Below are 24,879 nucleotides of genomic sequence, written 5' to 3' on the forward strand. Positions count from 1 at the left end.
CTGGCTCATAATGTGGTTTTTAAAGGTGAAGTCAGCATGTATGGCTAAAAAGCAGAAAACCAGTAGCAGGAAACATGTTTTTGACCCTCCAGTCTTTCTGCTTAGTTCCCTGATAGCCATTTCTAGCCCCACCCTGTGAGATGCCCCTGGGCAGAGCTGGGCCCTAGAGCATCAAAAGTCCCCAACGGCCGGGCTTGCCCTGTCCCAGCCCCGATAGGAGAACCCCACCCACATGGAGCTAGAGTAGACAACTGGCCAGGAAATCAGGGATAAGACTGGCCTTTCCTTCCAGCTTACACTGCCCTTCGCCAGGAAATATGGCCGCTGCATGGACCTGCTCATCCAGAGGGGCCTGTCTAGGTCTGTCTCGTACTCCATCCTGGGAAAGCACCTACAAGAGGACTAGGGTGCCCAGAGATGCAGCCCCTCGTGCCCCACCCGCCAAGGCTCATTTTAATTGGAGATAGCCCCAGAATGCATGTGCCCATCAGAGGGTACATATCAGTCTATTTTTTATTATAAACAAATAAAAGATTAAATCACACATCAAAGACCTAGACTCCTTCTCTGAGACACCAAAGGCCTAACAACCCATGAGATAATTTTAGACAACTCTATTGAAAGTTATTCAAAAGGCATCAAGTCAAAATAATGAAACTGCCCCAGTAAAAAAGGGGCTGGGCCTGGGGGCCAGGAAAGGCAAGCATGAGGGCCCAGTAGAGGTGGACCTGTCCCTATGGTAACTGAGCTCGGCTTTAAGGCCAGGGATTGGGAATCAGCTGCTAGGAGCCCACCTGTGTTCTTCCTGAGGGGTGGGGGCACCCTAGTCACTGCCCAGAGGCACATGGTCCCCCACCAGCCTACAGCATGAAAACACTCAATGTCTGCTCTAGCCTATTCTTAACCCACAACTGGGATGGGAGCTGGGGACAGGAGAAGGGGTCATGGGGCCAGGAACCTATTCAGGCTCTACAACCAGACTCCCCCAGAGAGGCCCTGTGCCAGTTAGTCCAATGGCCACACACATCAGAAAGGGTAGTCAACAGCACTGCACATGTAGGTTGGAGGTAGCCCAGGTGTCAGCCACACCCTGGTCACAGCAGATCCAGAGAGGCAATGTTCCTTGGAGCTGCAGGCTGCTGGATCTACTGCTCGTCCCGTCCCAGGCTCAGACCTGCAGGGCCAGGCCAGGCATGAATGCTTGCTTCCCTGACTCTGGGCCCAGGGGGTGTCTGGGGAATGGCTCTGGCCCACCCACTCCAAGCTCTACCCAAAGTAAAGGTGTAGCCTGGGCTGGGGAGGGGCTGGTCACAGTCACAGGCCCAGTGTGGGCTGGGGAGGGGCTGGTGGGTATAGGGCAAATGGCACTCACATAGGGTAAGTCCTCGAGGCCCCTACCCAGGGCCTGCCCTGACACACAGCTGCTGTCAGAGCCACTGGAGCCACTGGCTGATGGGCATTGGGACGAGACCTCTGAGTCTTCTGCAGCTAGGGAGGGAGACTGGGTGAGCTGTCAGCACGGGAGGCCCCAGACCCCAAGCCATGCCCTCCTGCCTCTGGCTAGGCCCAGACATACTCAAAGAGGGCTGGCTGCCCAGCTCTGCCTCAGCCTCCAGTGCTGCTTCCTCTGGGAAGTTGGGATACAGGGGACAGCGGAGACCCAGAAGAGCTGGGTCTCTGTACAGGTGCAGGTTGAGGGACCCCAGAACAGAGCAAGAGGCAGGGTCTCCAGGAAGGGAGTTCGAGGCCCCCAGGTAGAGGCTGACATGGTCAAAAGGGGCCACGGCAATGGACGCCCGAGAGCGAACTTCTGCATAAGAGAGAGGGTCAGGTTGGGACAGGCCAGAGCCTAGCCTGTCCCCAGATCCCAAGGAGAGTGCGGGCCAGCACTGATGGAGGGCCACAGTGCTTCCCGCATAGCTTTCCTACTCCTACCCCCACACCCTGTAGCCTGCCTGCTACCTCGGCACTTCAGGACATAGTTGACGGTGCGGTCGTTGATGGCTTCCTCGCTGGGAGCAATGTCTCGGAAGGCCTTGTTCCCCACACCCATGGACACCATCTCAGCCATGCGCACCTCTGGGTGGAGAGTGGACATAAGTGGGATGCTTCTGGACATAAGCCTGTCCTTGGGCCTCTACTACCCCCCAAATAAGTCTTTCCTGTACACCTCCATCCAGCACATTAACTGTCCTGTGAGCTGAGCCTTTCTAGTGCCAGATGTTCTCCTCCCAACAATCCTGTGGGGCAGGTGCCATATTCCCCTTTTAAAGATGAGGCCCCTGGCTGGGCACAGTGGCTCATGCCTGTAATCCCAACACTTTGGGAGGCCGAGGTGGGAGGATTGTTTGAGCCCAGGAGTTCAAGACCAGTCTGGGCAATATAATGAGACCTCTATGAAAAAATTTTAAAAATTAGGCATGGTGGCACATGCCTGTAGTCTCAGCTACTTGGGAGGCTTAGGTGGGAAGAATGCTTGAGCTCAGGAGGCAGAGGCTACAATGAGCAAAGATCATGCCACTGCATGCCATCCTGGGCAACACAGCGAGACCCTGTCTCCAAAAATAAAAAGAGAGAGAGAGCCGTGATGCCCCTGATATTCAGAGAAGTTCATGTTGTGTCCAAAGTCAGAGGCAGTGACAGCAAGGCTGCCTGGCTTTGAATTCCTTTCTCCTGCACTGGTGGCTGTCACTGGGCCTTCTCCCCACTTCCCGAGCTTTTCTAGGTTCCCGGGCTCCTGTGGGTCAATGTAAGCTCTCCAGTGAGGGGAGTGTGGGGTGAAGGAGGGGCATGGACCCACCCTTGTTGTGGATGGCCTGCCTCCAAAGCAGGCGGGAGATGTCAGCCGTCCAGGCCTGCTTGATGGCCAGGCTGGAGGCCTGCAGCACAAAGGTGTCCCTGGCCTTGCGGCGGCGGAACCAGATCTCGAAGCGCAGGTTGCTGTCCCCACAGCACTCAGTGAGACCAAGGTCTGCCATCTGTGACCAGCAGGGAGAGAGGGGCTTGGTAAGGCATGGGGTGGGAAAACAAGTGGTGGGGCCTGGGGTGGGCAGGTCTACCTTGAAGGAGCGCTTGTAGGCAAATGTGTCAACTCCTGTGGGCCCACGGCGAGGCTTGCTGAAGAGCAGCAGCTCCTCAAAAAGGAAGATGCGACGCACGGACTTGTGGCGCCCAGTGCGCACCACAAACTCATCCTGTCGCACCAGCTGCCCCTGTTCCTTGAGGTTAACCTGCAGAGTTGGGGGCCAGTGGGTGGCCGGCCTCTTCTGCCTTCTTCTTCCACACCTACCGCCCTTGCCCTGGGATGACTCACATCACAGCCCTGGATGGCGTCCATGGCCAGCAGGTCGTTTCCGTGCCGCAGCTGGAAGTGCACAAGGCTCTGGGCCTCCTGCAGCGCACTGAGCTCCTGCGTGGGGCCCCCGCAGGCCCGTGCCAGCTCCTGCAGCAGCAGTGCATACTTGCCCATGCGCTGGATGGGCTTTAGCAGGTAGGAGGCCAGGTCCAGGTGGTCCCCCAGCGCTTGCTGCTTGTTCTGTGGGCAGATGGGAGGCCACTCAGTGGTTTGGGGGCACTCCCCGCATCCCCTACTCCTCCTAGTCTCAGGTTCACCTACCTTGAAGAAGGTGTGCCCATAGCTTGACATCAGGGCATCAGAGCGAGGCTTATTCTTGCTGTAGAGCGCGTACATCCCAAACTGCACCCTCTACAAGGACATGTGGCTCAGCCCCAGTGCAAAGGGGCCAGCTCCCCAAGGCTGGCACAGGCTAGACCACCCTCAGCTTGAGAGGACCAAAATGCCAGTAGATGGCTCCTGGGGAGGCCTCCCCCTACAGACCCAGTCTACCCTGCTTTGAACAAGGGGTGATTTGGCAAGAACAGTACTGGGCAAAGGGGGTGTGCCCACAGGCCTCCAAGGAAGAAGCCACTTACCCTCAGACTGAGCCCCTGCCTTCAGCTCTGCTCCTCCCACGGCTCTAAGAGCTCACCTCACCTGGGACTGTCCTGCTCACTACACTCAGCCACCTCTTTGGCAGGCCCCCTTTCCTCCACACGACCTTGCACTTGCTCTTTCCACTGGGTGGGACACTCACTCCAGCCCCTCCCCTATTCATACTCAGCTTAAACATCAGCCTCTCAAAGGCTTCCTCTTGTACCAGGTGTCCTGGCACCGCACTCAGGCCCTCTAAAGTGGAGCCCCTGCCCAGCCAGTAATTCACAAGCATCTATCCTGCTTATTTTCCTCCTAGCCCCAACTATAATCTACAAGTATTGTTCTTGCTTCTATGTTTCCTTTACTGGACTAAGAGCACCCTCAGGTGCAGGAGCTTGCCAGTCTTGCTCATAGCTGTACCCAGCACAGGGACTGGCACCAAGCATGTGCCCACCAGCAACTTCGGGAGTGTGGCAGAACGAGCTGATACCACATGGCCTGTCGGGCTTACATGGCGCAGGAAGGCATAGGCCACTCGTGGTGGGTGCCGGGTGCAAGCCTCCAGCTCACGCAGGAAGAAGTGGCAGTGGAAGTCCCGCAGCTTCTCCAGGTTGCCAAAGAGGTGGGCACGCTGGCCGCGGAGGCCCTGGGGCACATCAGGGCGATCCAGCTCGGGGAAATAGTTCTCCATAGTGTACTCTAGAGCCCGGACATACTCCCGCTCCGTGGCCACCATCTCTGCCAGCACCAGCTGTAGCCTACCAGGTATGGGGAGTCAGGACCCAAGATATCTCTCCTCTACTGCCCTCCCCGCCCTGCCTACTACCCATACCTGTTGGGGCTCCTGGGGTCAGAGATGCCTGGTGGAGGCACAGTAGGGGATGCCTGGGGCAGGGTACCTCCTCCAGCCTCTGGTCTGCGGCAGGCAGCAATAGTGGCCGCATGGTGGCAGTGGCGGGCAGGTTCACTGAGACTCTGCCCCAGATTCCGATCGAAGCTGTAGGCCTTCCTCAGGGGAGGGTGGGCAGGTGCAGCAGGGACCTGGCTGACACACAGGCTAGCTGTGCTGCCCACCAGTGGTAGCTTCAGTGAAGCCTCAAGCTTTTGGTCCAGGGCCAGCCGGGTGTCCTGGCACCACGCCCAGGCCCAGCGGCACTCCTGGCGGATGGCCTCTGAGCCCAGCCCTGTGGCCAGAGCCCACATCTTTCGGAAGTGGGCAGGAGGCAAGTCAGGGTTCCTGGTCCAGTGCAGCTGCAGCTGCTGCAACACAACCCCCGGGCGTTCCTGCTCCAGTTCTGCCAACACTCGCTGCCCCTCCTCAGCCCACGTCAAGGCCTGCAACACCAGGGCCGGACAAGCATTAGAGGGAGATCCTACCAAGCCTGCTGGGCACTCTGCTCCTCTACCCACTCCCCATCCCCACAGGATGCTGTCCAGGACACAGCCCCAGTGACTGGGTTTTAGGGTCAAACTGAAGACCAGGGAAGAGAACAGGCAGCATGACCAAGAAGAGCTCAGGCTCTGCTGAAGCTGGGGCTGCCACCCCTCCGGCCTCATGGATCACTTGGAGCTGGGGAGACTCTCACCCACCTCCCTGAAGAGCTGAAACAGCCTCTCAGCATCCGCCAGCCGCTGGCACCGCTGGGCCAAAGCCTTAGAGAATTCAGTCAGCTGGGCTCGCAGGGCAAGAAAGCGTGCCCCAGGTGGGCCCAGTTCAGCCGCCTCCCAGCCAGTCAGTGGCTGCAGAAACTTCTCCCCTTGCCTGACCTGCTCCTGCAGAGACAGAGACTAGGCTCAGCCAGCCAAGGCCTGGTGGTCCAGCCCCCAGACCCAGATACTTCCTGCTGACATATCGACATGTCCCCATCAAGTCTGTCCTGTGGTGGAACATCTACCCCTATCTCCCACTCCCCACCCACATCCACTCCCCTTCTCCACAGCCAAAGTTCCTAGAGGAATCGTCTATCCTCACCGTCCTGTGTCGCCCTCTGCGCCAGCCCTCTCCAGCTCCACTCTGCCCTGTCCCCAGCGCTTCTCAGGCCTCACTGACTCCAACTCTCAGCGTCATTCAGCCCACTCTCTGCTGGGCTCCCCTGGCTCCTCCCCATGCTCCTGATTCTCCTCACTCTTCTCCGGTTGCTCGTCCTGCTCTCCTTCCCTCAACTAGGCCATTAAACACTGGGGATCCTGAGGACAGTGCACTCGCTCTCCCAGGCACTCTTGTGTGACCAACTTCAAACGTCATCCAAACACCTGGACCCACCAAGTGATCCTCTCCAGCCAGACCTCTGCTCCGAGCTCCAGGCCCAAGACCCAAGGGCCCTCCTTTCATCCCTCACAGCCATCTTAAGAGCATTCCCAAGACTGGACTCTTGAATGCCCTTCCCCTAAGATGACCTCGTCTCCTAGTCTCTCAGGGAACAGCACCCATTCATTCTTGCAACATCCCTGTCCCTTACTCTCCCACATGGGTCCACAGCAAATCCCATCAACTTCTCCAACCCGTCTCCCCTGCCACTATCCTGGCGAGAGAAGGCACTATTTCCCACCTAGACTACTGCAATTGACTCTTCACTGCACTCCCCATGCCCATCCTCCAAGTCACTGTCTACTCGGAAATGAAGGCAATCTTCCTAGAATATAGATCTGATTATGTGGCCTTCCTGATTAAACTTCACAGTGACTGCTACAGGGCCCAGTGATGTAGCCACTGACCAGGCTTGTCCCACCGCAACTCCCCCCACTCTTTCTTCCTCTCTGCTCTGCATTTCAACCTCACTGGCCTTACGATTCCTCAGGCATGCCGTCCTCCATCCTGCCACAGGACCTTTGCACACGCTGTCTTCCAAGACTGGAATGTGACCCCATCCTCAAACCTCTTCTCCTTGGTTGACCTCAACTTATCTTTCAACTCTCAGCTCAAAAATCACCCAAAAAAAGCTTGCCTGACACTCCTGCTGGGTAAAGTCTTGGTTATACCCTCAGGCAGAATCACCTGCACTGATTCTCTCCAGAGATCTTGCCTAGGTTTACAGGCACATATATGACTGTGATTAATTACAACTGATATCCTCTATGGGACTATAAGGTCTAAGAGAGCAAAGGATTGAATTGCTTTCACACAGTTCTGCATTCCTAGTTCCTGGCATTGCATCTCAATACCCGTGGCATGAACAAGTGACCACACATACCTGGGCAACCTGGTACAGCTCCCGAAAAGAGCCTTGGGCCTGGAGCAGCATATCCAGCGACAGCTCCCCAGGCTCCTCCAGTGCTGGCCAGCCCACCTGCTGCAGCCACACTTCAATCTGGAGGGGCACAAGCAGGGAAAAGTGAAGAGAGCTGCTATGGATTGGGGGCTCATGTCTGAGATCGGGACAGGGCCCACTCTGGGCAAGTAGTTCCGACCTGGTGCAGTCCGCCTTCCCGGGCCCCCAGTGTTTGGACCAACTCTAGGGCCTGTATTCGCTGGTTACTCTGCAGGGTCAGTTGGTGCAGCAATCCATCCACCCGGTCATATAGCTTGTCAGCCTTGTCCATTGCCGTCCTGGTGTAGGGTACACCATCTCAGACCCCATGCCTTGCACCACTCCACCCTGTCCTGGTCCCCACAGTCCTGCCAGGTTCTGAGCCAGCCAGACGAGTCCTGGCATAGAATATGGTGGGCTGGGGCAAGATCTGGGGGCCGGGCTTGCACTCACCTGTAGTCTGGGCTCAGGGTCACCTCTGGGACCTCTTGCTTCAGCCATGTCAGCTCCCGGCCCCCCTGGCATTGTAGCCATGCCAGCCGTGGTGAGTCTAGCACCTGCTGCATTAGGACCTCTGTCTGCTGTAGCAGCCGACCAACCTCCTGTGATTGGGGGCAATAAGCAGTGGAGGTGGCCGTGGGAGAGAAGGAGGGAGACAGGGAGCATTCATGGAGGGACTGGGAGGGGACACTCACCCCAGGCTCCATGGGCTGGGGCACAGCCTTCACACTTTCGATGGCCCCCTGGAGCAGGGCACAAGCTGCCTGGCAGTTCTCTAGTAGAGCTTCCAGCCGCTGTAAGCAGGGGCAGGCAAGACCGGAGCAGCATGCAGTGTTGGTCCCGGCCTCCTGGGTTCCAGGCCACTGCAGCCAGCTTTGTCCGGTTCAAGCCAGCCCCAGAGAGGCTCCTCCACGATCCCAAGTTGCCTATATAACTGCCCCCATGCCTCGCCCAGTGTACTGACCCTCCGGAAATCCAGCCAGGCCTGGTGGCAGTAAGGCAGGCCTCCTCCTAGCGAAGTGGGCAGCCCCGCCATTGGGATGTGGGTCAGCAGGCTCTGAGAGGGCAACTGCTCCAGCTACAGGAGAAGAAGGTGTTATGACCCAGGCCTGGGGGGAGGCACCCCACCTCTACCCCTAACCAACTGGGCTTAGTACCTGCAGCCCGGAAGGCACTTCCTTCAGCAGCGTGCTTCCCACTAGCAGCACCTGGTACACGGCCCCTGGGGCTGCTTCCTGCAAGGAACCTGAGCTCAGCCCTATCCCCAACTCTACAGAAAAGGGCATGGTGGCTCACGCCTGTAATTGCAGCACTCTGGGAGGCGAGGCGGGAGGATCACCTGAGTTCAGGAGTTCAAGATCAGCCGGGCCAACATGGTGAAACTCCCTCTCTACTAAAAATACAAAAATTAGCTGGGCATGGTGGCAGGTGCCTGTAATCCCAGCTAATTGGGAGGCTGAGGCAGGAGGATCACTTGAATCAGGGAGATAGAGGTTGCAGTGAGCCAAGATTGCGCCACTGCACTCCAGCCTGGGTAACAGAGCAAGACTCCGTCTCAAAAAAGAAAAAAAGTAAGAAAAGGAATGAGGGGAGCTACAATCCTGTACTCACTTGTAGTTGGCTGAGCCCAGAGAAGAGGGAAGAACTTGGGGAACAAATTCGGGCATCAACTAGCACTGTCAGTCCCAGTGCCTGTACTTCGGGCCTAAAGGGGTGAGCTTCAGTTCAGTACCTGACTCCCAGTCCTCACAGCTGGCTCAGGCTCAGTCTCCCAACCCCCTCCCTCAAACCTGGGGATGCTTCGCAGGTACAGCAGGAGGCGGATGAGTTCCTGGCTGCTGCACTCAGACTGAAGCCAGGCTGGGCTGTGGGCACACAGAAGCAGCACTGCCCGGCCTTGGACATCCCGAGTCCCTGTGGGGAGGAAGCAGTGAACTCCTGCCGCATTGGGCCACTCCACCTCCACCGCCTCTAGGCCCTCCTGGCTACCTGGCAAGGTGGCCATACCACTGGCCAGCAGCTCCCAACAGAGGTCTTGGGCCAGGAGACAGTCAGCAGGCTTAGGGAGGCCGGATCCACTGGGGGCTTGGGAAGGGAAATGACTTGGGTCTGCCTTGGGCCACCTATCCAGAGACCCCTCCTTGGACCCGGGCTTCAGCCTGAGTAGGGTCAGAGACCTCCAAAGTCTTGACACTCATCTCTCCAGGCATCCCCATTCCCTTCCCAGACTTCCCTAGCCCAGCCTTCCTTACCTGCCTCCAGCAGCTTTGATGATGTCTCTGATAAAGGGTCTCCAAGGCCCACAGGGTCGCTGTCCAATGCCCCAGGGCTCAAGCCAGATGGCATCACCCTGCTTGGACCTGGGTCCCCTACCAACCCTACCCCTGGGGTGTCACTCTCACCCTGTGCCAAGCTGAGGTGGGAGGACATGGGGCATAGGAGGCTCTCCACTCCAGAGGGGCCTGGCCCTTCTGACAGGACTGAGGAGCTTTCTACTGTGCCCCTCTGGGCATCCCCCGACTCATCTGCAGCTGGGGGTAACTGGAGTTTCCTGGACAAGGGGCTGCCCTGTAGCTCCTCATCCTGGGTGGCCCTGGCTGGTGGTCTTGGAGGACCCGGGTCCTTAACGTGCATCTGGGAAGCAGGTTCCTCCTCTTCCCAGGCATCCCTGAAACTGCACACAGCAAATCTCCAGTCGGTGGCATGGCCCTGAGAGTCTGGGGACTCATCCCCATTCTCCAGGGGCCTTTCCATCACGCCCTCCTAAAGGTGGGCCTGCTCGGGGCCAGTGGGAAAGGGCTGGGCCTCAGTGTGAACCGCGCTGAAGACAGTGGGACTCAGTGGGCAATGCAGGCGAAGGGCATGGGCCGCAGGAGGTGCCAGTCTTAGTGCCAGGGCACAGGAACTGCAATTCAAGCCTGGGAAGAGGGAATAACGTTAAGGGTGTCCCTCTGTCCAGGTCCCCCGTCGGACGCCCGTGGGCCTCTGCTCCGTGCGCGCCCACCCTCAGCGTCCTCACGGCCATGCTCTGCAGGCCCATGCCCGTGGGGGCGGCCCCGCCATGGCGCCACGCTGCCTCGCGTTCGCTCTCCTGCCGGCCCCGCCAGGCCCTGGCCTCGTTGCGGGGCCTGCCGCGCGCCCCCCGTCGCCCGCTGCGACACTCACGCCCCCGGGCCGAGCCGCGGGGAACCGTGAAGCCGGAGAGCCTTCGAACAGACAGCAGCCTCGACGGCCAGTACAGCGCGGCCGCGCGGCGTCACGGGACACCGACTCCTGGCCGCTGGGGAGGGAGGGCAGGGCCGCCGGGGCGCCGCGCAGCGCCGCGCCGCCCCCTGGGGGCCGGAGGACGGAGCCACAGCCCGAGCAGGTCTCGACGGGGCACAACCCTGCCGGCGGGGAAAACAAGGTGCTGCCCCTGCAGCAACCGCCGCCCGCCGCCGTCCTCTCCGTGGGCCCGGACAGCCCGCCAGCCCCGCCCCGCCGCACCCACGGGCCCCGCAGACCGCGCGCCCCACCCGCGGCGTCGCAGTGCGTGGGTCGGGGCAGCGACCAACGGCCGGCAGCTCCACCGTGCCCACTCCCCGGGCCTGGCGAGGACGCCGGAAGCGCTCTCCCGCCAGGAAGGCCGCGTGGGTGCGCGAGGGTGAGTGCGCGGGTGGCACCGCGGGACGGGGCGGGGCGGGGGCTCCCAGGGGCTTCCGCGACTGAATGAGCCGACGGGAGGGGAAGGCCTTCTGTGTAGGGAAGCGGGGTGCTGCCTCGCCGCGGGCACCCAGAGACAGGTTGCATGATCCCACGCGCGATGGGGCTGCCATCGGGGTGGGAGTAAGACCAATGGGTGGAGCTGACCCAGGCCTGCCAGAGTCCACCAGATCCTCCACCCCTTTGCCATCCCTGGCACCCCTTTACCCCCTTCTCCACAAAGTCCAGTGCAGGAGGCTAGTGCTGAGGTGGGGTCCTGGAGCCAGAGCTCCCAGCCCAGGCCTGGCTTCTCCACTTACCTGATGGGGGCGCTCCAGGAACTCTGTCTGCTCTTTGAGCCTCACCCTCCTCACCTGTAAAAATGGAAAGTCATTTTTCTCCTGGGGTTGCCGTGAGGACTGGGGAAGACTCCCTGTGTTATACGTTCACCCGCTGCCAGCACTCGGGCTGTGTTGGTGCCCTGCCCCCCCCATTTCACCCGCAGTCAGGGAATCCTGAACTGATGAAAGCCACTTGGGTAGCTGTGCGATTTGAGGTCCCTTTGGGGCATGTGGGCCTGGCCTGACACTCCCTAGAATTTCTGGGAAGATTGTGGGAAGGTCAGCTCTGTGACCAGGAGAAGACCCTGAGCCCCACAGTGTGCCCAGGCCCATGGTCCCTGGGGAGAGGGGGCACCGGGTGCAACGGCTTCCCTGGCTCTAAGGCAGGCGCCTCTTTCATGAACCTGGGGATTACAACAGGCACAGTGGGACCAACAGCTGTCTCCCCACCCAGCCCAGCCCAGCCCAGCCCTCAGAGTCCAGACTTTCAGGCAGCTACCGAGGAGCCTTCTTCATGAGCAGGTCTGGCTGCCAGAGGGGAGCCTTGGAATTGTCCTGCTCCATCCCTAACTCCCAGCCAGACCTCTCTTCCCACCCTCCTGGCTTCAGGAAGCATCATCCAACCTTGGCTTCCTCCCCAGTTCTGTCCCGGGGCCACCCCCACTGAGTCACTGCCTTCTGCTCCCTCCCTCCCCTTCTGCTGCCCACCAGCACCCACCAGCCAAGCCCCCCAGGAGCCCTAAGAGCCGGGGGGGACCTGCTGGCGGGCACACATACCCCTGTGAATGCCAGAGGCAAAGAAGAGCCTCAAGCCACAGGCTATAGCTGACCCTGGCACCCTGGGCACAGCAGGCAGATTCAGGGGAGGTACAGCCATACTGAGATAGAGGCAGGGCTAGGCCCTGGTTTCTCCACTCCACAGAGAATGTGCGTTGTAAGCTTCATGGAAACAGAGACTGTATGTTATCCACTTCCGTACTTCCAGCATCCAGCACAGGGCCTGGCACAGAATAAATGCTTTGGGGCGCCTGACACTGATCACACTACCCCTGCCCTCCTGAGGCTCCACATCTATGTATCCCATGGAAACCAGAGTCACAAATGGAGACACATTCAGAGACTCAGCCTGAAAGGAGACAGAAGAGGCAGAGAGCTACATGTTGCATGGCCCCAGGATGGCAAAGGTACAGATAGAAATGAGGACACACTGAGGCCTAGTGGGGAATATTGGGGAGCTGGGCCTGGAGCCAGCCAGGGGTGGCTGACCACAGCAGGCTTTGTGGGCTGAGCTTGCAGGACTGAACAGTGACTCATGGGGCCCATCTCTGTGGCTCTCCTGGCAGCAGAATCAACTCATAGCAGCCTTTTCCACTGAGATCATAAAATGGGAATGGGCCTCCCTCCCCTGACCCTTCCCCAACTCTCCCTCAGGCTCCCATTTCTTGCCAACATGACTCAATCAAAAATAAAATGGGCCGGGCACAGTGGCTTATGCCACAAAATTCCAGCACTTTGGGAGGCCAAGTCAGGCAGATCACCTGAGGTCGGGAGTTCCAGACTAGCTTGGCCAACATGGCAAAACCCCGTCTCTACTAAAAATACAAAAACTAGCCAGATGTGGTGGCACATGCCTGTAATCCCAGCTACTTGAGAGGCTGAGGCAAGAGAATCACATGAACCTGGAAAGCAGGGGTTGCAGTGAGCCAAGATCACGCCACTACACTCCAGCCTGGGCAACAAAGCGAGATTCTGTCTCAAAAATAAATAAATAAATAAATAAAAATGGGGGAGGGCTCTGGGCCTCACTGGGCCTAGTGACAACAGACCCACAGTCATTCACCTTGCACACCCCTCTTCAGTACTACCCCAAATACTGAGGGCAACAAATACCCCAGAACTTCCAGACGTCTCTTGCCTTTGGCCTAAATAAACTCCAAACTCCTTGGTATGACAGTCAAGGCCACTTAGAGGCATCACAGCCTTCCCATCTACCTCCCAGACTGGCCTGGAAAACAAATCTGATTACTAGTCTAGTCTCACACTGGCTCCTCTTCCTGAAGGCCCATGCCCATCTCCCCTAATCAAAATCCTTCCTCATTTGAGGCCTGGGTGCAGCATCTCCTTCACGAAGACTTCCCCAGCCAAGTTCTCTCAGCTCAGGCCACCCTGCCCAGTCACATGGCAAGGACCCATGGATGAGCGCTTGACGCACTTGCTCTCCTGCATCTGAGACACCTGCCTGCCTCCCTGTCAAACCCACCATGCTCATCTGCACCCCCCACTGCAAACTCCGTCTCCCGGGCTCAAGTGATTCTCCTGCCTCAGCCTCCAGAGTAGCTGGGATTACAGGCATCCACCACCATGCCCAGCTAATTTTTGTATTTTCAGTAGAGATGGAGTTTCAGCATGTTGGCCAGGCTGATCTCAAACTCCTGACCTCAAGGGATCCACCCGCCTCGGCCTCCCAAAGTGCTGGGATTACAGGCGTGAGCCACCGTGCTGGGCCAAAGTTTTTGTTTTTAAGTCCTTTAGACACCAGGGGAATTGGATTTGGGACTGCTCTTATCTAGGGATTTCTTTTTTTTTTTTTTGAGATGGAGTTTTGCTCTTGTTGCCCAGGCTGGAGTGCAACGGTGCAATCTCGGCTCACCACAACCGCTGCCTTCTGGGTTCAAGCTATTCTCCTGAGTTCAAGTGATTCTCCCGCCTCAGCCTTCCTGAGTAGCTGGGATTACAGGCGTGCGTCACCACGCCCAGCTAATTCTGTATTTTTAGTAGAGATGGAGTTTCTCCATGTTGGTCAGGCTGGTCTCAAACTCCCGACCTCAGGTGATCCACCCACCTCGGCCTCCCAAAATGCTGGGATTACAGGCATGAGCCACCATGCCCGGCCATCTAGGGATTTCTATTAATGTTTCTGGACCCCGCACTATCTGATTTGCATCATAAACACTCAGAGATGGCCAAGTGAGGTGGCTCACACCTGTAATTCCAACACTTGAGGAGGCCAAAGCAGGAGGATTATTTGAGGTCAGGAGTTCAAGAACAGCCTGAGCAACATTGTGAGACCCTACCTCCAGGAAAAAAAAGAAAAAAAAAAAATCTATCTATCTATCTATCTATCTATCTATCTATCTATCTATCTATCTATCTATGCCAGGCACAGTGGCTTACACCTGTAATCCCAGCACTTTGGGAGGCTGAGGCAGGCAGATCACTTGAGTTCAGGAGTTCGAGACCAGCCTGGCCAACATGGTGAAACTCCGTTTCTACTAAAAATTCAAAAAATTAGCCAGGCATGGTGGCATGTGCCTATAGTCCCAGCTACTCAGGAGACTGAGGCAGAATTGCTTGAACCTGGGAGGCGGAGGTTGCAGTAAGCCGAGATCATGCCACTGTACTCTAGCCTGGGTGACAGAGTGAGATCCTGTTTCTAAAAATAAATAAATATAATAAAAACAAAAACTAAAAATTTAGCAGGCATGGTGGTACACACCTGTAGTCCTAGCTACTTGAGAGACTGTGCCGAGAATATTCCTAGAGCCCAGGGGTTCCAGGCTGCAGTGAGCTATGATTGTGACACTGCACTCCAGCCTGGGTGATAGAACAAAATCCTGTCTCCAAAAATAAAAAATAAACACTCGGGGTAACCAAATCCCATGAGCCCTTGAGATTGCCTTCCCATCTGTCATATGCAAAAGGCCACCTCTGTTCATGTGTCCTGTACTTGCATCCAGGTTTTCAAGAAATGCTCATCTGGTCCTAGGTGTGTGGTGGCTGCATCAGGACAGCTTGGCACCTGACCTCTGGGGTCTTTCCCTGCTAGCCTTTCTCATTTTGTAGACTTTTAGTTCTGTGCCTCGATGCCAAAACAGTGATCCCCTCAACCACCACTGCAGGACCCCTGCTAAAGGGACAATATTGGAAAAGTATTGGGGAATGCATGACAGGGGACCAGAAGGATGAATAGTCCTGCCTAGGATTCCCCTCCATTCTCAATCCCTGGGGCAGGCAGTTGGGTTCTCACCTCCTTCACCAGATGCCCCTGTTGCCCCCCACCCTAAGAACCCCCTGACACATGGACACAAGACACTCATCCATCTGAGAGATGTTTAATGTATCTTAGGTTCAAGGTACAAAACACAAGGCAGGTGCTGACCCCTAGAAAGTCACCTGCCACCCTGTCAGCCACTGCTTAGCCAGGCATCCCAGCCCCCAGAGCAATGAAGCAGTGACCCTGAGATGCTGGGTTCCTTCTCTGTTTGGGGAATGTTCAGGTGGTGACATGGCAGCCCAGAGGCCACTATGTCCCCTCCTCAAAAAACCCAGACCCAAGGATCAGAAAGGTCTAGACTTAGACCCAGAGCAGCAGATCCCAGGGTGACCCCACTTAAGCAACAGGCCTGAACTGAAGCCTGGCCCAGCCTCTTGGCCTTGGTCTTGGAAAAGGAGGAACTATTACCCCAATACCTGGCAGCAAAGGGAAGGAGCTAAAGCAGGAAGTGGAGGCAGAGGTTCCCACTGCCCTAAAAAAATGGACTATGGGTAGCTGACCCAAGAGGGCAGCAAAGCCCAAGGATGAAGCCTGCCCCACCTCCCACCCCAGTTCCTCTAAGGGCCAGCCCCTCACGGAGCCTCACTGCCAGGACACTACTGACCCAGTGCTGGGGAGGGAGTGGGGGCAGGGAAGGCTGGCATCCACTGAAGAATAGGAATGATGCCCTTGCTTTGGGGGCAAGAGCAGCTGCCTATAGAGTCCCCGGGAAAACCCACTAGAGAAGGGGGACCAGCAACCCAAGTATTTGGGCCAAGCCCGTAGAACACCTGGACTGGGTCCTGAGCCAGAGTAGAGGCCTTAATGAAACAGAAAGTGGCAGGGGTTAGGAGCAGGGAGGTGGTGAGAAAGGCCCCTGTGAGACCAGCTTAGGTGACCCCTCTGACCAGCCCCAAGGAAGCCCAATTACTACTTCAACCCAGGCCCCTCTGGTCCCACGTCAAGTTTTGAGGGCTCTACCCATCGCCCAGGGAGCATTTCCCACGGGGATTCCACCAGCTGCTCCTCTTGGAGACCCTGAGCTACAGCCGGCTGCCTCTGTTGAACTGGATGCACCAGTGGGAGGTAGCGGTGCCTGGGCTGAGATGGGTGTGGTCCTCGTGGCCCATGAGGGGCTGCAGCTCCTGCTGCTGGGGGAGGTCGGCGCTGCTCTCACTGCGAGAGCGGCCAGCCTTAGCCAGGCTCGGTGGGAAGGCGAAGCTAGGGCGTGGATCAGAAGGCAGGTGGAGAGGGACCTGGGGCTCTTCAGCGCCCCGTGGATGGGGAGGCAGGCAGGTCAGAATTGGGGCCTGGTTACAGGGAGGGGACGCTAGGCTCTCCAGGGATGAGATGCTCTGGTTCCAACCCGTCTGCATGTCCACAGGCACAATCTTGGTGGTTTCCGAGGACACGTACACTGCCAGGTCCCCCTGCCCACTCTTCCAGGGGAGCTCCTTCTCTGCACAGGTTGGGGAGGGGGGAATGATTCGTGGGCTTGGGCACACCTCTAGGCTTCCTGGGGACAGAGAGTACACATGAACTCATTACCATACAGTGGAAACCTCAAGTATAAGCACATTCTCATAAATTCATGCCACAGTTTCCATATGCTGTCCATTTGTGCAATTATCTGATGAATGTCTTGCTGAGGCGAAGTACCACAGCTTGTTTCACTCTCCACTGTATCCCCAACACCTAGCACAGGGCCGGGCACACAGTAGTTGCTCAAGAAATTGAACATTATTTTCACTGAAGGAACGAAAATAAGGAAAGTTGGCCAAGCACTGTGGCTCACGCCATAATCCCAGCACTTTGGGAGGCCAAGGTGGTGGATCACCTGAGCTCAGGAGTTAGTGACCAGCCTGGCCAACATGATGAAACCCTGTCTCTACTAAAAATACAAAAATCAGCCACGCGTAGTGGCACACGTAAGGCTGAGACGGGAGAATAGCTTGAACCTGGGAGGTGGAGACTGTAGTGAGCTGAGATCGTGCCACTACACTCTAGCCTAGGTGACAGAGCAAGACTCCATCTCAAACAAAAAAACAAAAAACTTTGCCTCATCAATTATTTGGTTACTTTGAGGTACAGTTCACCCAGTGAATGCTTGATTCTTTCATTTATCAGTTTTCAGACCAAAGAATTCGTTCCTTAGCAGCCTGTAAAGGTGAATACCAAAGGTTTTTTGTTTTACACTTTTTGTTGTTGTTATCGCATTTTAATATTCCAGGTCTTTCAAGAGATACCATTTTACTTTTAATCATAGCATCAATATATTTCACACATGTACTCAAGCAAGAAGCTTATTGGGCTGCTCAGGACTTTATCGATGAACAGATACAGGCTGTGCTTTACTTTGGAGAGCTGGGGTGATTGGTGGCCAGAGGAATTCTCTTTCCAGGTTTCCTCCTTCAGAACCTCAGATTTCCTGTAATTCAGCCCCGCCCCTGCAGTTCTGGGATTCTTAGCTCAGGTCCCCTATGCCTCGTCATCCTCTTTGCGACAAAGCTCTGGCCTGCTGTTAGGTTTGCATGAGCTCACACTCCTGGGCTTTGTCCCACCAAAGGGCTGTGGAGGGTACTCAGGCAGGATGCCCAGCAGAAAAACCTTTGGCCTGCAGCCTCCAGGTCTTTCTTTCCCTCCCTGGTGGCTGGTGTTTCTCCCTCGATGGTTGGCTGGGATGGGGCTTGGCAGGAGGCTGTTTCAGAGACTGGTGCTGCAGTAGGGTGAGGGGATTGGAGATGGGGCTTCCTGCCTGGCTTCTGCTTTTGCTATCTTCTTCTTATTTTTTATTTTTATTTATTTTTTAGATAGAGTCTCACTCTTTCACCCAGGCTGGAGTGCAGTGGCGAGATCTCGGCTCATTGCAACCTCCGCCTCCCGGGTTCGAGCGATTCTCTTGCCTCAGCCTCCCGAGTATCTGGGATTACAGGTGCCCACCACCATGTCTGACTAATTTTTTTTTTTTTTTAATTTTTAGTAGAGACAGGTTTTCACCATGTTGGCTAGACTGGTCTCGAACTCCTGACCTCAGGTGATCCGCACACCTTGGCCTCCCAAAGTGCTGGAATTATAGGTGTGAGCAACTGCCTGTGGATTTACTGGTTTGAAGGAAATTTAAGGGACAGAGAAACATATTAAATGACACTTTGGGGATGCAATCAACAAAATCCAGACAGAGAAAGACTGTAGGACAAATAAGCAGGTTTCTTCAGTAAATACACTGTGAAGAAAAAAAAGTAGGGGGTTTGGGGGAACCTATGGATCAGGGTTTACCAAAGTTGACACTTGACATTTTGGGACAGCTACTCCTTTGTGGGGGGTTGTCCTGTTCATTGTAGGATGTTTAGCAGCATCCCTGGCCTCTACCCCTCAATGGGCCATCCTCACCAGTTGTGACAACCAAAAATGTCTCTGGGCATTGCCAAATGTCCCCTGGGGGAGCAAAATCACTCCACCACCATCCCCCTTGAGAATCACTACTATAGGTTAAAAGGGACATTGGACAAGCCTACTGTAAATATATATATATATATATATATATATATATATACACACACACACACACACATATATGTATATATAATCAGGGAAATTTGAACAATGATATTTGATGACAGATTTTTAGATATGGGAAAGGCATTGTGGTTATATATTTTTTAAAGAATCCTTTTTTCTTTCCCAAGAGACAGAGTCTTGTTCTGTTGCCCAGGCTGGAGTGTAGTGGTGTGATCATAGCTTACTGCAGCCTCAGCCTCCTGGGGTCAATTGACTATAGGCACGCATCAAGAATCCTTATCTGAGGCCAGGTGGAGTGGCTTGAGCCCAAGAGGTTGAGGAAGCAGTGAGTCATGATCCAGCCACTGCACTCTTGCCTGGGTGTCAAAGAGAGATCCTAACTCAAAAAAAAAAAAAAAAAAAAAAATCCTTATCTGGCTGGGTATGGTAGTTCACACCTTTCATCTCATCACTTTAGGAGGCTGAGAAGTAAAGATCACTTGAGCTCAGGAGTTTAAGACTAGCCTGGGCAACATAACAAGACCTCATCTCTACCAGAAAAGAAAAAAAAAAAAAAAGCTGAGCATGATGGTGTGTGCCTGTAGTCCCAGCTACTCGGGAGGCTGAGGCAAAAGGACTGCTTAAGTTGGGGCATTCAAGGCTGCAGTGAGCTATGATCGCACCACTGCACTCCAGCCTGGGTGACAGAGAGAGAATGTCTTGAAAGAAAAAAAAAGAATCTTTATATTTTAGAGATATGTACTGAAGTATTTATTGATAAAAGTGATATGATATTTGAGACTTGCATCAAAGGAACCCAGTGGAGGGTGGGGCATAGGTGAGGTTTAGGTGAAATAAGATTGGCTATGAGTAGGTAATTATTGAAGCTGGATAATGGATAGATGGGAGTTTATTTTATAGTTCTATCATTGTATATTTTGAAATCTTCTATAATAAAAAATTTTTAAAGACACTTGAGGGTGCCAGCCACCAGTGATACTAATATTATGAGTGAATTAGGTCTCTATACATACATAAAAATGCTTATATACTGTATTTTTGTCCACAATAACTCCATTTTGATGAATTCAGGGTGCTCCTCCAGGTCAGGCTGCCACCTTCACCTGGGGCTCTACTTGAGGGCATGGGTCTCAACAGAGCCCATGGTTTGCTCACTACCTCCTGTTCCTCACTAGACTATAAAGGGAGGCAGCATGGCCTTGAAAGGGTGTGGGTGGGCAAGGTGGCTGACACCTGCAATCCCAGCATTTTGGGAGGCCAAGGAGGGAAGACTGCCAGGAGTTTGAGACCAGCCTGGGCAACACAGTGAAACCTCATCTCTACAAACAATTTTTAAAAATTAGCTGGGTGCTGAGTGCGGTGGCTCATGCCTGTAATCCCAGCACTTTGGGAGGCCGAGGGGAGCGGATCAGCTGAGGTCAGGAGTTCGAAACCAGCCTGACCAACATGGAGACACCCCGTCTCTACTAAAAATACAAAATTAGCCGGGCGTGGTGGCGCATGCCTGTAATCCCAGCTACTCGGGCGGCTGAGGCAGAAGAATCACTTGAACCTAAGAGGCAGAGGTTGCCATGACCTGAGATCATGCCATTACACTCCAGCCTGGGCAACAAGAGCAAAACCCCGCCTCAAAAAAATAAAAAGCAAAAAAACAAACAAACGAAAAAAACAGCTGGGTGTGCTAGTGCACACCGTAGTCCCAACTACTCGGGAAGCTGAGGTGGGAGGATCACTTGAGCCCTGGAGATCAAGGCTGCAGTGAGCCATGATCATGCCATTGTGCAATCCATGATCCAGCCTGGGTGACAGAGTGAGATCCTGTCTCAAAACAAAAAAAAAAAAAGATTATAGCAATGCAAGAGTGGCATTAGAAAAAAAAAAAAAAAAAGGAAAAGAAAAGGCCAGGCATGGTGGCTCACGCCTGTAATCCCAGCACTTTGGGAGACCAAGGCGAGTGGATCACCTGAGGTCAGGAGTTCGAGACCAGCCTGGCCAACATGGTGAAACCCCATCTCCACTAAAAATATGAAAATTAGCCAGGCGTGGGGGTGCACGTCTGTAATCCCAGCTACTCAGGAGGCTGAGGCAGGAGAATTGCTTGAACCCGGGAGCCGGAGGTTGCAGTGAGCTGAGATCGCACCACTGCACTCCAGCCTGGATGACAAGAGCAAAACTGTCTCAAATAAAATAAAATAAATTTAAAAATTAAAGAAAGAAAGCCTGTGGGCTTAGGAGTCAGATGAGTCAGGTTCAAATTCTGGTTCTACTATGTGATGCTGGACAAGTCACGAGTCTCTTAAGCTCTCTAAGCTCAGTTTCCCCATCTTGGTTGTTGTGAGGGTTGAATATCACCTATGTCGGGCATCTGGTATGAAGAAGAGGCTCTGCAAATGCTGGCTGATGAATAAACTAGTGAATAGGAAAAGGGAGTTGTCTGGAGTAGAGGCCATGAGTGAAGAGAGAGGAAACCAGCTTGCTCCAGAGGGGAGGTGGGCAGGGAGGAAGCCATTACCTGAGACCTTGCCCTCTTGGAGAACCTCACTGGTGGCTCGAGCCACAAAGATGATCCCCTCATCGTCCTCCTTCTCTGTCTCTGAACTGTCACTCTCCTCCTCCTCCTCCTCAGACTCCACGGTTAATATCACAGCAGCTGGACAGAGACAAGAGCAGAGTCAGGCAGCCTGGACTGGCAAGTGCCTGTTGGGACTGCACAGCCCCAAGCCAGCTCCCTGTCTCCCTAGGCAGAACACACATTGGCAGAGACACTTGCTTTCTCCTCTGGCTGTTTCAAGCACTGGCCGAAGAGGTGGGGACTTGGGAGGAAGAGAAGTGACATTGCGGAGCCCAAGGAGGCAACAAGAGGAAGCTAAGTCCTCAGAGGAACCCATGAGAACCACACTTTCCAGCTCCTCCATCCTCTTCTTTCAGCCCCAAATCCCACGATCCACTGGAAACATGAGCACTTGGATTGCTGGAAGGCCCATTAACATTCAGCTCATACAAAACTGGCTTTGCAGCCAGGTGCGGTGGCTCACGCCTGTAATCCCAACACTTTGGGAAGCTGAGGCGGGCAGATCACCTGAGGTCAGGCGTTCAAGACCAGCCAGGCCAACAATGCGAAACCCTGTCTCTACCAAAAATACAAAAAAAAATTAGCCAGATGTGGCGGCGTGTGCATGTAATCCCAGCTACTTGGGAGGCTGAGGCAGGAGAATCACTTGAACCCGGGAGGCAGAGGCTGCAGTGAGCCGAGATGGCACCACTGCACTCCGGCCTGGGTGTCAGAGTGAGACTCTGTCTCAAAAAACAAAACAAAATTGGCTTTGTAGATAGGACGCTGGGCCCCAGGGTCCACCCATCCTCCAAGGCCCAGACCAAGCTCCCCGTTCTCCATGACACCTTTTCCAAGTCCTCGGGGCCTGTAACCCATAGTTTGCAATCAGATGCCTCCTGTCACGCATTGTCTAATAACTGCTTTGAACATTTCCAACTTGGAAATCAAGTCCTTGGAGGAAGAGCCCCAGCTCACAGTGCTTAACGCACCCTAAAGCGGGTCCTCCAGGATTCTGGCTGGCGAGCCGCAGCCCTTTCCCTCCTCCCTCCCATCCTCAATCCCACACTGCTCCCTGCTTGCCTGTGTCCTGAAAGCCCAGGTCTCGATGTTTCCCATTTGTAGCCTCAGCATTCGCCACACCATCCTTCTGAGGACCAAGAAAGAAAACCTGAGCCTCTGGCCCCGGCTTCCCACCCCAACCCTGTCATCTGGTGGGGTCGACAGGACAAGTTTTCCTAACCCAGCAGGGGAGGGAATTTGTGTCAGTCCCAGTGGTTCTACTATCCCTTGGCCAACCAGGCAAGAGTGACCCATGCCCCAGTAAGAAATCTGGATGCATCAGCCTGGGCTGACTTAGGAGCTCATGGAGTTGCCCCTCAAAGGAAATCTCCTTTTCTCCTGCCTTTTTCGTCTTTGGTAGGAGGCCCTGCTGCCTTCCAGCAGGTGACCACATGGCCAAGAGGCTGCTCCCCCTCTGAAGGTCTCACCTTACCCTTCTGGGACTCCAGGAACATCTAAAAGGGAACCCAAACTGCTGTAGTCATCAAGCCCCTGAGGACTGTCCCAACTGGGGTTCCCCGTAAGCTGGATCCTAACACTAGGGGGCTCAAAACTGCTTGCTGTCAGCCTCCAGCTCCAAAGAGGAGTCCCTGAGGGAAGACATGCCTTCCTGCGGCCAGTCTTGCGGGGTCGTGGCTTGCTCTTGGTGAAGCAGATGTTGTGCTTGGTGGACTTAAAGGACTCCAGCCGCCGCTTCATGTTCTGCTGGAAGACCTCCTTGTCCTGCCGCTCCTGCGCATCCTCTGAGATGAAATGGCGACTGCAGCTGGCTTTATACTGGCAATGACAGCCCCGCCTGGCTATAAGGACGGATGCCTTGGCCTCCCACAAGAACCCCAGGCCACAGCCCCAACATATTCACCACAGGCCCTGCCAGCCTAGCTTTTCCAGAATTAACAATGGATTGAAAAACAAAACAAAAAATACAACAGGAACCTAGCCAGAGACGCTGTGTTCTCAGTTCCCTAGGAAAAGCTTCTCTTTATCCCAGAACTTATTCCCCCAAACCTGGCCTTCCCCAACCCTTGCCATCCTTTCCCGATTCTCTCTGGTTTGAAGGTGACCCTCTATCTTGTTCCACTACTGTGACAACATGGGGGACATTTTCTTCTTTGTACCTCCATTTATCTGAGCTTCGCCCACACACCCAGCCTACCTGCCCCCTTCTAGCTACACAGGATCCTTTCTCCAGCTGGAATCTCCCATCAAGCCATTTCTACAACAACCACCATGATATCCTGGGCTGCACTTTGAACTTTCATAACTATCTCCCCTGACACCCTGGACCTTCTCCGTCCCAATAATTCAGGATCACCCCTATCATCTGCTTTTTTTTTTTTCTTTTTTTTGAGATGGAATTTTGCTCTTGTCACCCAGGCTGGAGTGCAATGGCACGATCTCTGCTCACTGCAACCTCCGTCTCTGGGGTTCAAGCAATTCTCCTGCCTCAGCCTCCCGAATAGCTGGGATTACAGGCGCCTGCTACCATGCCCAGCCAATTCTTGTATTTTTAGTAGAGACAGGGTTTCACCATGTTGCCAGGCTAGTCCCGAACTTCTGACCTCAGGTGATCTGCCTGCCTCGGCCTCCCAAAGCCCTGGGATTACAGGCATGAGCCACTGCGCCTGGCCATGCTCTTTTTAACTCTTACCAACACCAAGCCCGCTACACACTCACCTACACTGCCTCTGCCTCTACCCTCCCTGCTTAGCACCTTTTCATCATCTAGTGGTAATCCCCTGAAATGCTGCCCAGCGCCTGCCAAATCATCTTATCTTGCCTCATACCCCAAGTCTGGTCCCTTTATCTCATATTTTCTGCTTCCCTAAACCAGTTCTAAGAGTCCCCTTCAAGTCTCCCATCTGCCCTCCTCCTCTACCTATGCACCAGGAGGTACCCTCTTTCCTGGGGAGAAGGGGTCCATCTCCTTCACAAGGCTCATCGCTGCCCAGCCCCGGCCTCCACATTGCTCAGTTCCCTCCTTCCTGACTCCAGCAGTTCCTGCTGCGTCCTGTTTCTCCACTCTCCTGTATCTTCACTCCTTCCCTCACCACTTGGCTCCCTCCCCTCTGTTTTCAAGCTCCTGCCCTTGCTTCCTTAAAGAAAGTCTTCCCTTGAACACGATTGTCTCCCTTTTGCTGCTACACTTTTATAATTTGATTCTGACACTTTCTCTCCTACCCACTACTTCCTTAAATACCAGAAATGCAACTCCAGGGTCCACAACTCCACAGTGCTGCCTTCTTGCTGGTCACCAGTGCTGTGGGCTCTGCCTAGGTGCTGGCCAGGCCTCTGTGCAGCATCCAGCCCTCTTTCTGCCCCAGGCCTGAGGCACCACCTGCCACTGCTTCTCCAAGGGTTCCTTGTCTTTGGCTCTCTTTCCTTTTCTCCCATGTGCACTCCTCAGTGTTATCCTTAGCCCTCCTCCTGCCCCATGAAACACTCTCCCCAGAGAACTTTATCCATTCTGTCCGCCCCAGCTATCCCAGTGATACAGATCTGTGGTCCCC

At 54.8% G+C, this 24,879-nt stretch overlaps 3 protein-coding genes and 1 pseudogene across 10 annotated transcripts in view; 1 reads left to right on the plus strand and 3 right to left on the minus strand.

Annotated features, from left to right (window-relative positions):
- KCTD19 (potassium channel tetramerization domain containing 19) overlaps positions 1-544 on the plus strand; it is a 42,375-nt gene extending 41,831 nt beyond the window's left edge. Inside the window, exon 16 of the mRNA XM_030795444.1 lies at positions 293-544. Within this exon, the coding sequence (XP_030651304.1) occupies positions 293-406 (114 nt within the window). The 3' untranslated portion in view covers positions 407-544. The remainder of the gene's footprint in view (positions 1-292) is intronic.
- Positions 496-9,187, minus strand: PLEKHG4 (pleckstrin homology and RhoGEF domain containing G4). Its single transcript, XM_030821769.1, has 19 exons — positions 8,973-9,187; positions 8,794-8,887; positions 8,340-8,417; positions 8,147-8,260; positions 7,878-7,976; positions 7,636-7,784; positions 7,343-7,481; positions 7,126-7,242; positions 5,525-5,707; positions 4,767-5,269; positions 4,446-4,692; positions 3,617-3,706; positions 3,314-3,535; positions 3,060-3,230; positions 2,801-2,978; positions 1,963-2,079; positions 1,577-1,810; positions 1,373-1,488; positions 496-1,174 (listed from the first exon to the last, which is right to left on the minus strand). The coding sequence occupies exons 1-19, from the start codon at positions 9,185-9,187 to the stop codon at positions 1,169-1,171; spliced, it is 3,072 nt and encodes a 1,023-aa protein (XP_030677629.1). The 3' UTR covers positions 496-1,168.
- Positions 9,188-9,351: 164 nt separating this feature from the next.
- On the minus strand, positions 9,352-9,936 carry LOC115830688 (annotated as a pseudogene).
- A 5,364-nt stretch (positions 9,937-15,300) lies between these two features.
- Positions 15,301-24,879, minus strand: part of SLC9A5 (solute carrier family 9 member A5) — a 35,483-nt gene continuing 25,904 nt past the window's right edge. For 5 of the 8 annotated variants that reach the window (XM_030795487.1, XM_030795480.1, XM_030795461.1 and 2 more), the window contains 4 exons: positions 22,976-23,146; positions 22,391-22,457; positions 21,269-21,406; positions 15,301-16,753 (listed from right to left, as the gene is read on the minus strand). In XM_030795487.1, the coding sequence (XP_030651347.1) occupies positions 16,281-16,753; positions 21,269-21,406; positions 22,391-22,457; positions 22,976-23,146 (849 nt within the window). In that variant the 3' untranslated portion in view covers positions 15,301-16,280. Of the gene's footprint in view, positions 16,754-21,268; positions 21,407-22,390; positions 22,458-22,975; positions 23,166-24,879 lie in introns of those variants that run through there. The other 3 variants (XM_030795470.1, XM_030795508.1, XM_030795495.1) reach the window with 2 other exon arrangements.

Source organism: Nomascus leucogenys, chromosome 2 (genome assembly GCF_006542625.1).
Source record: "Nomascus leucogenys isolate Asia chromosome 2, Asia_NLE_v1, whole genome shotgun sequence".
NCBI classification, from domain to species: domain Eukaryota; kingdom Metazoa; phylum Chordata; class Mammalia; order Primates; family Hylobatidae; genus Nomascus; species Nomascus leucogenys.

Excerpts from the sequence above, each read along its gene's own strand:
- PLEKHG4 (XM_030821769.1), bottom strand. The coding sequence starts at position 9,187 with ATGGCCACCTTGCCAGGTAGCCAGGAGGGCCTAGAGGCGGTGGAGGTG. Across the intron at positions 8,418-8,793 it reads CTGGGCTCAGCCAACTACAA|GAAGCAGCCCCAGGGGCCGT; the intron begins GTGAGTACAGGA and ends GGTTCCTTGCAG. Across the intron at positions 7,243-7,342 it reads GGGAAGGCGGACTGCACCAG|ATTGAAGTGTGGCTGCAGCA; the intron begins GTCGGAACTACT and ends GTGCCCCTCCAG.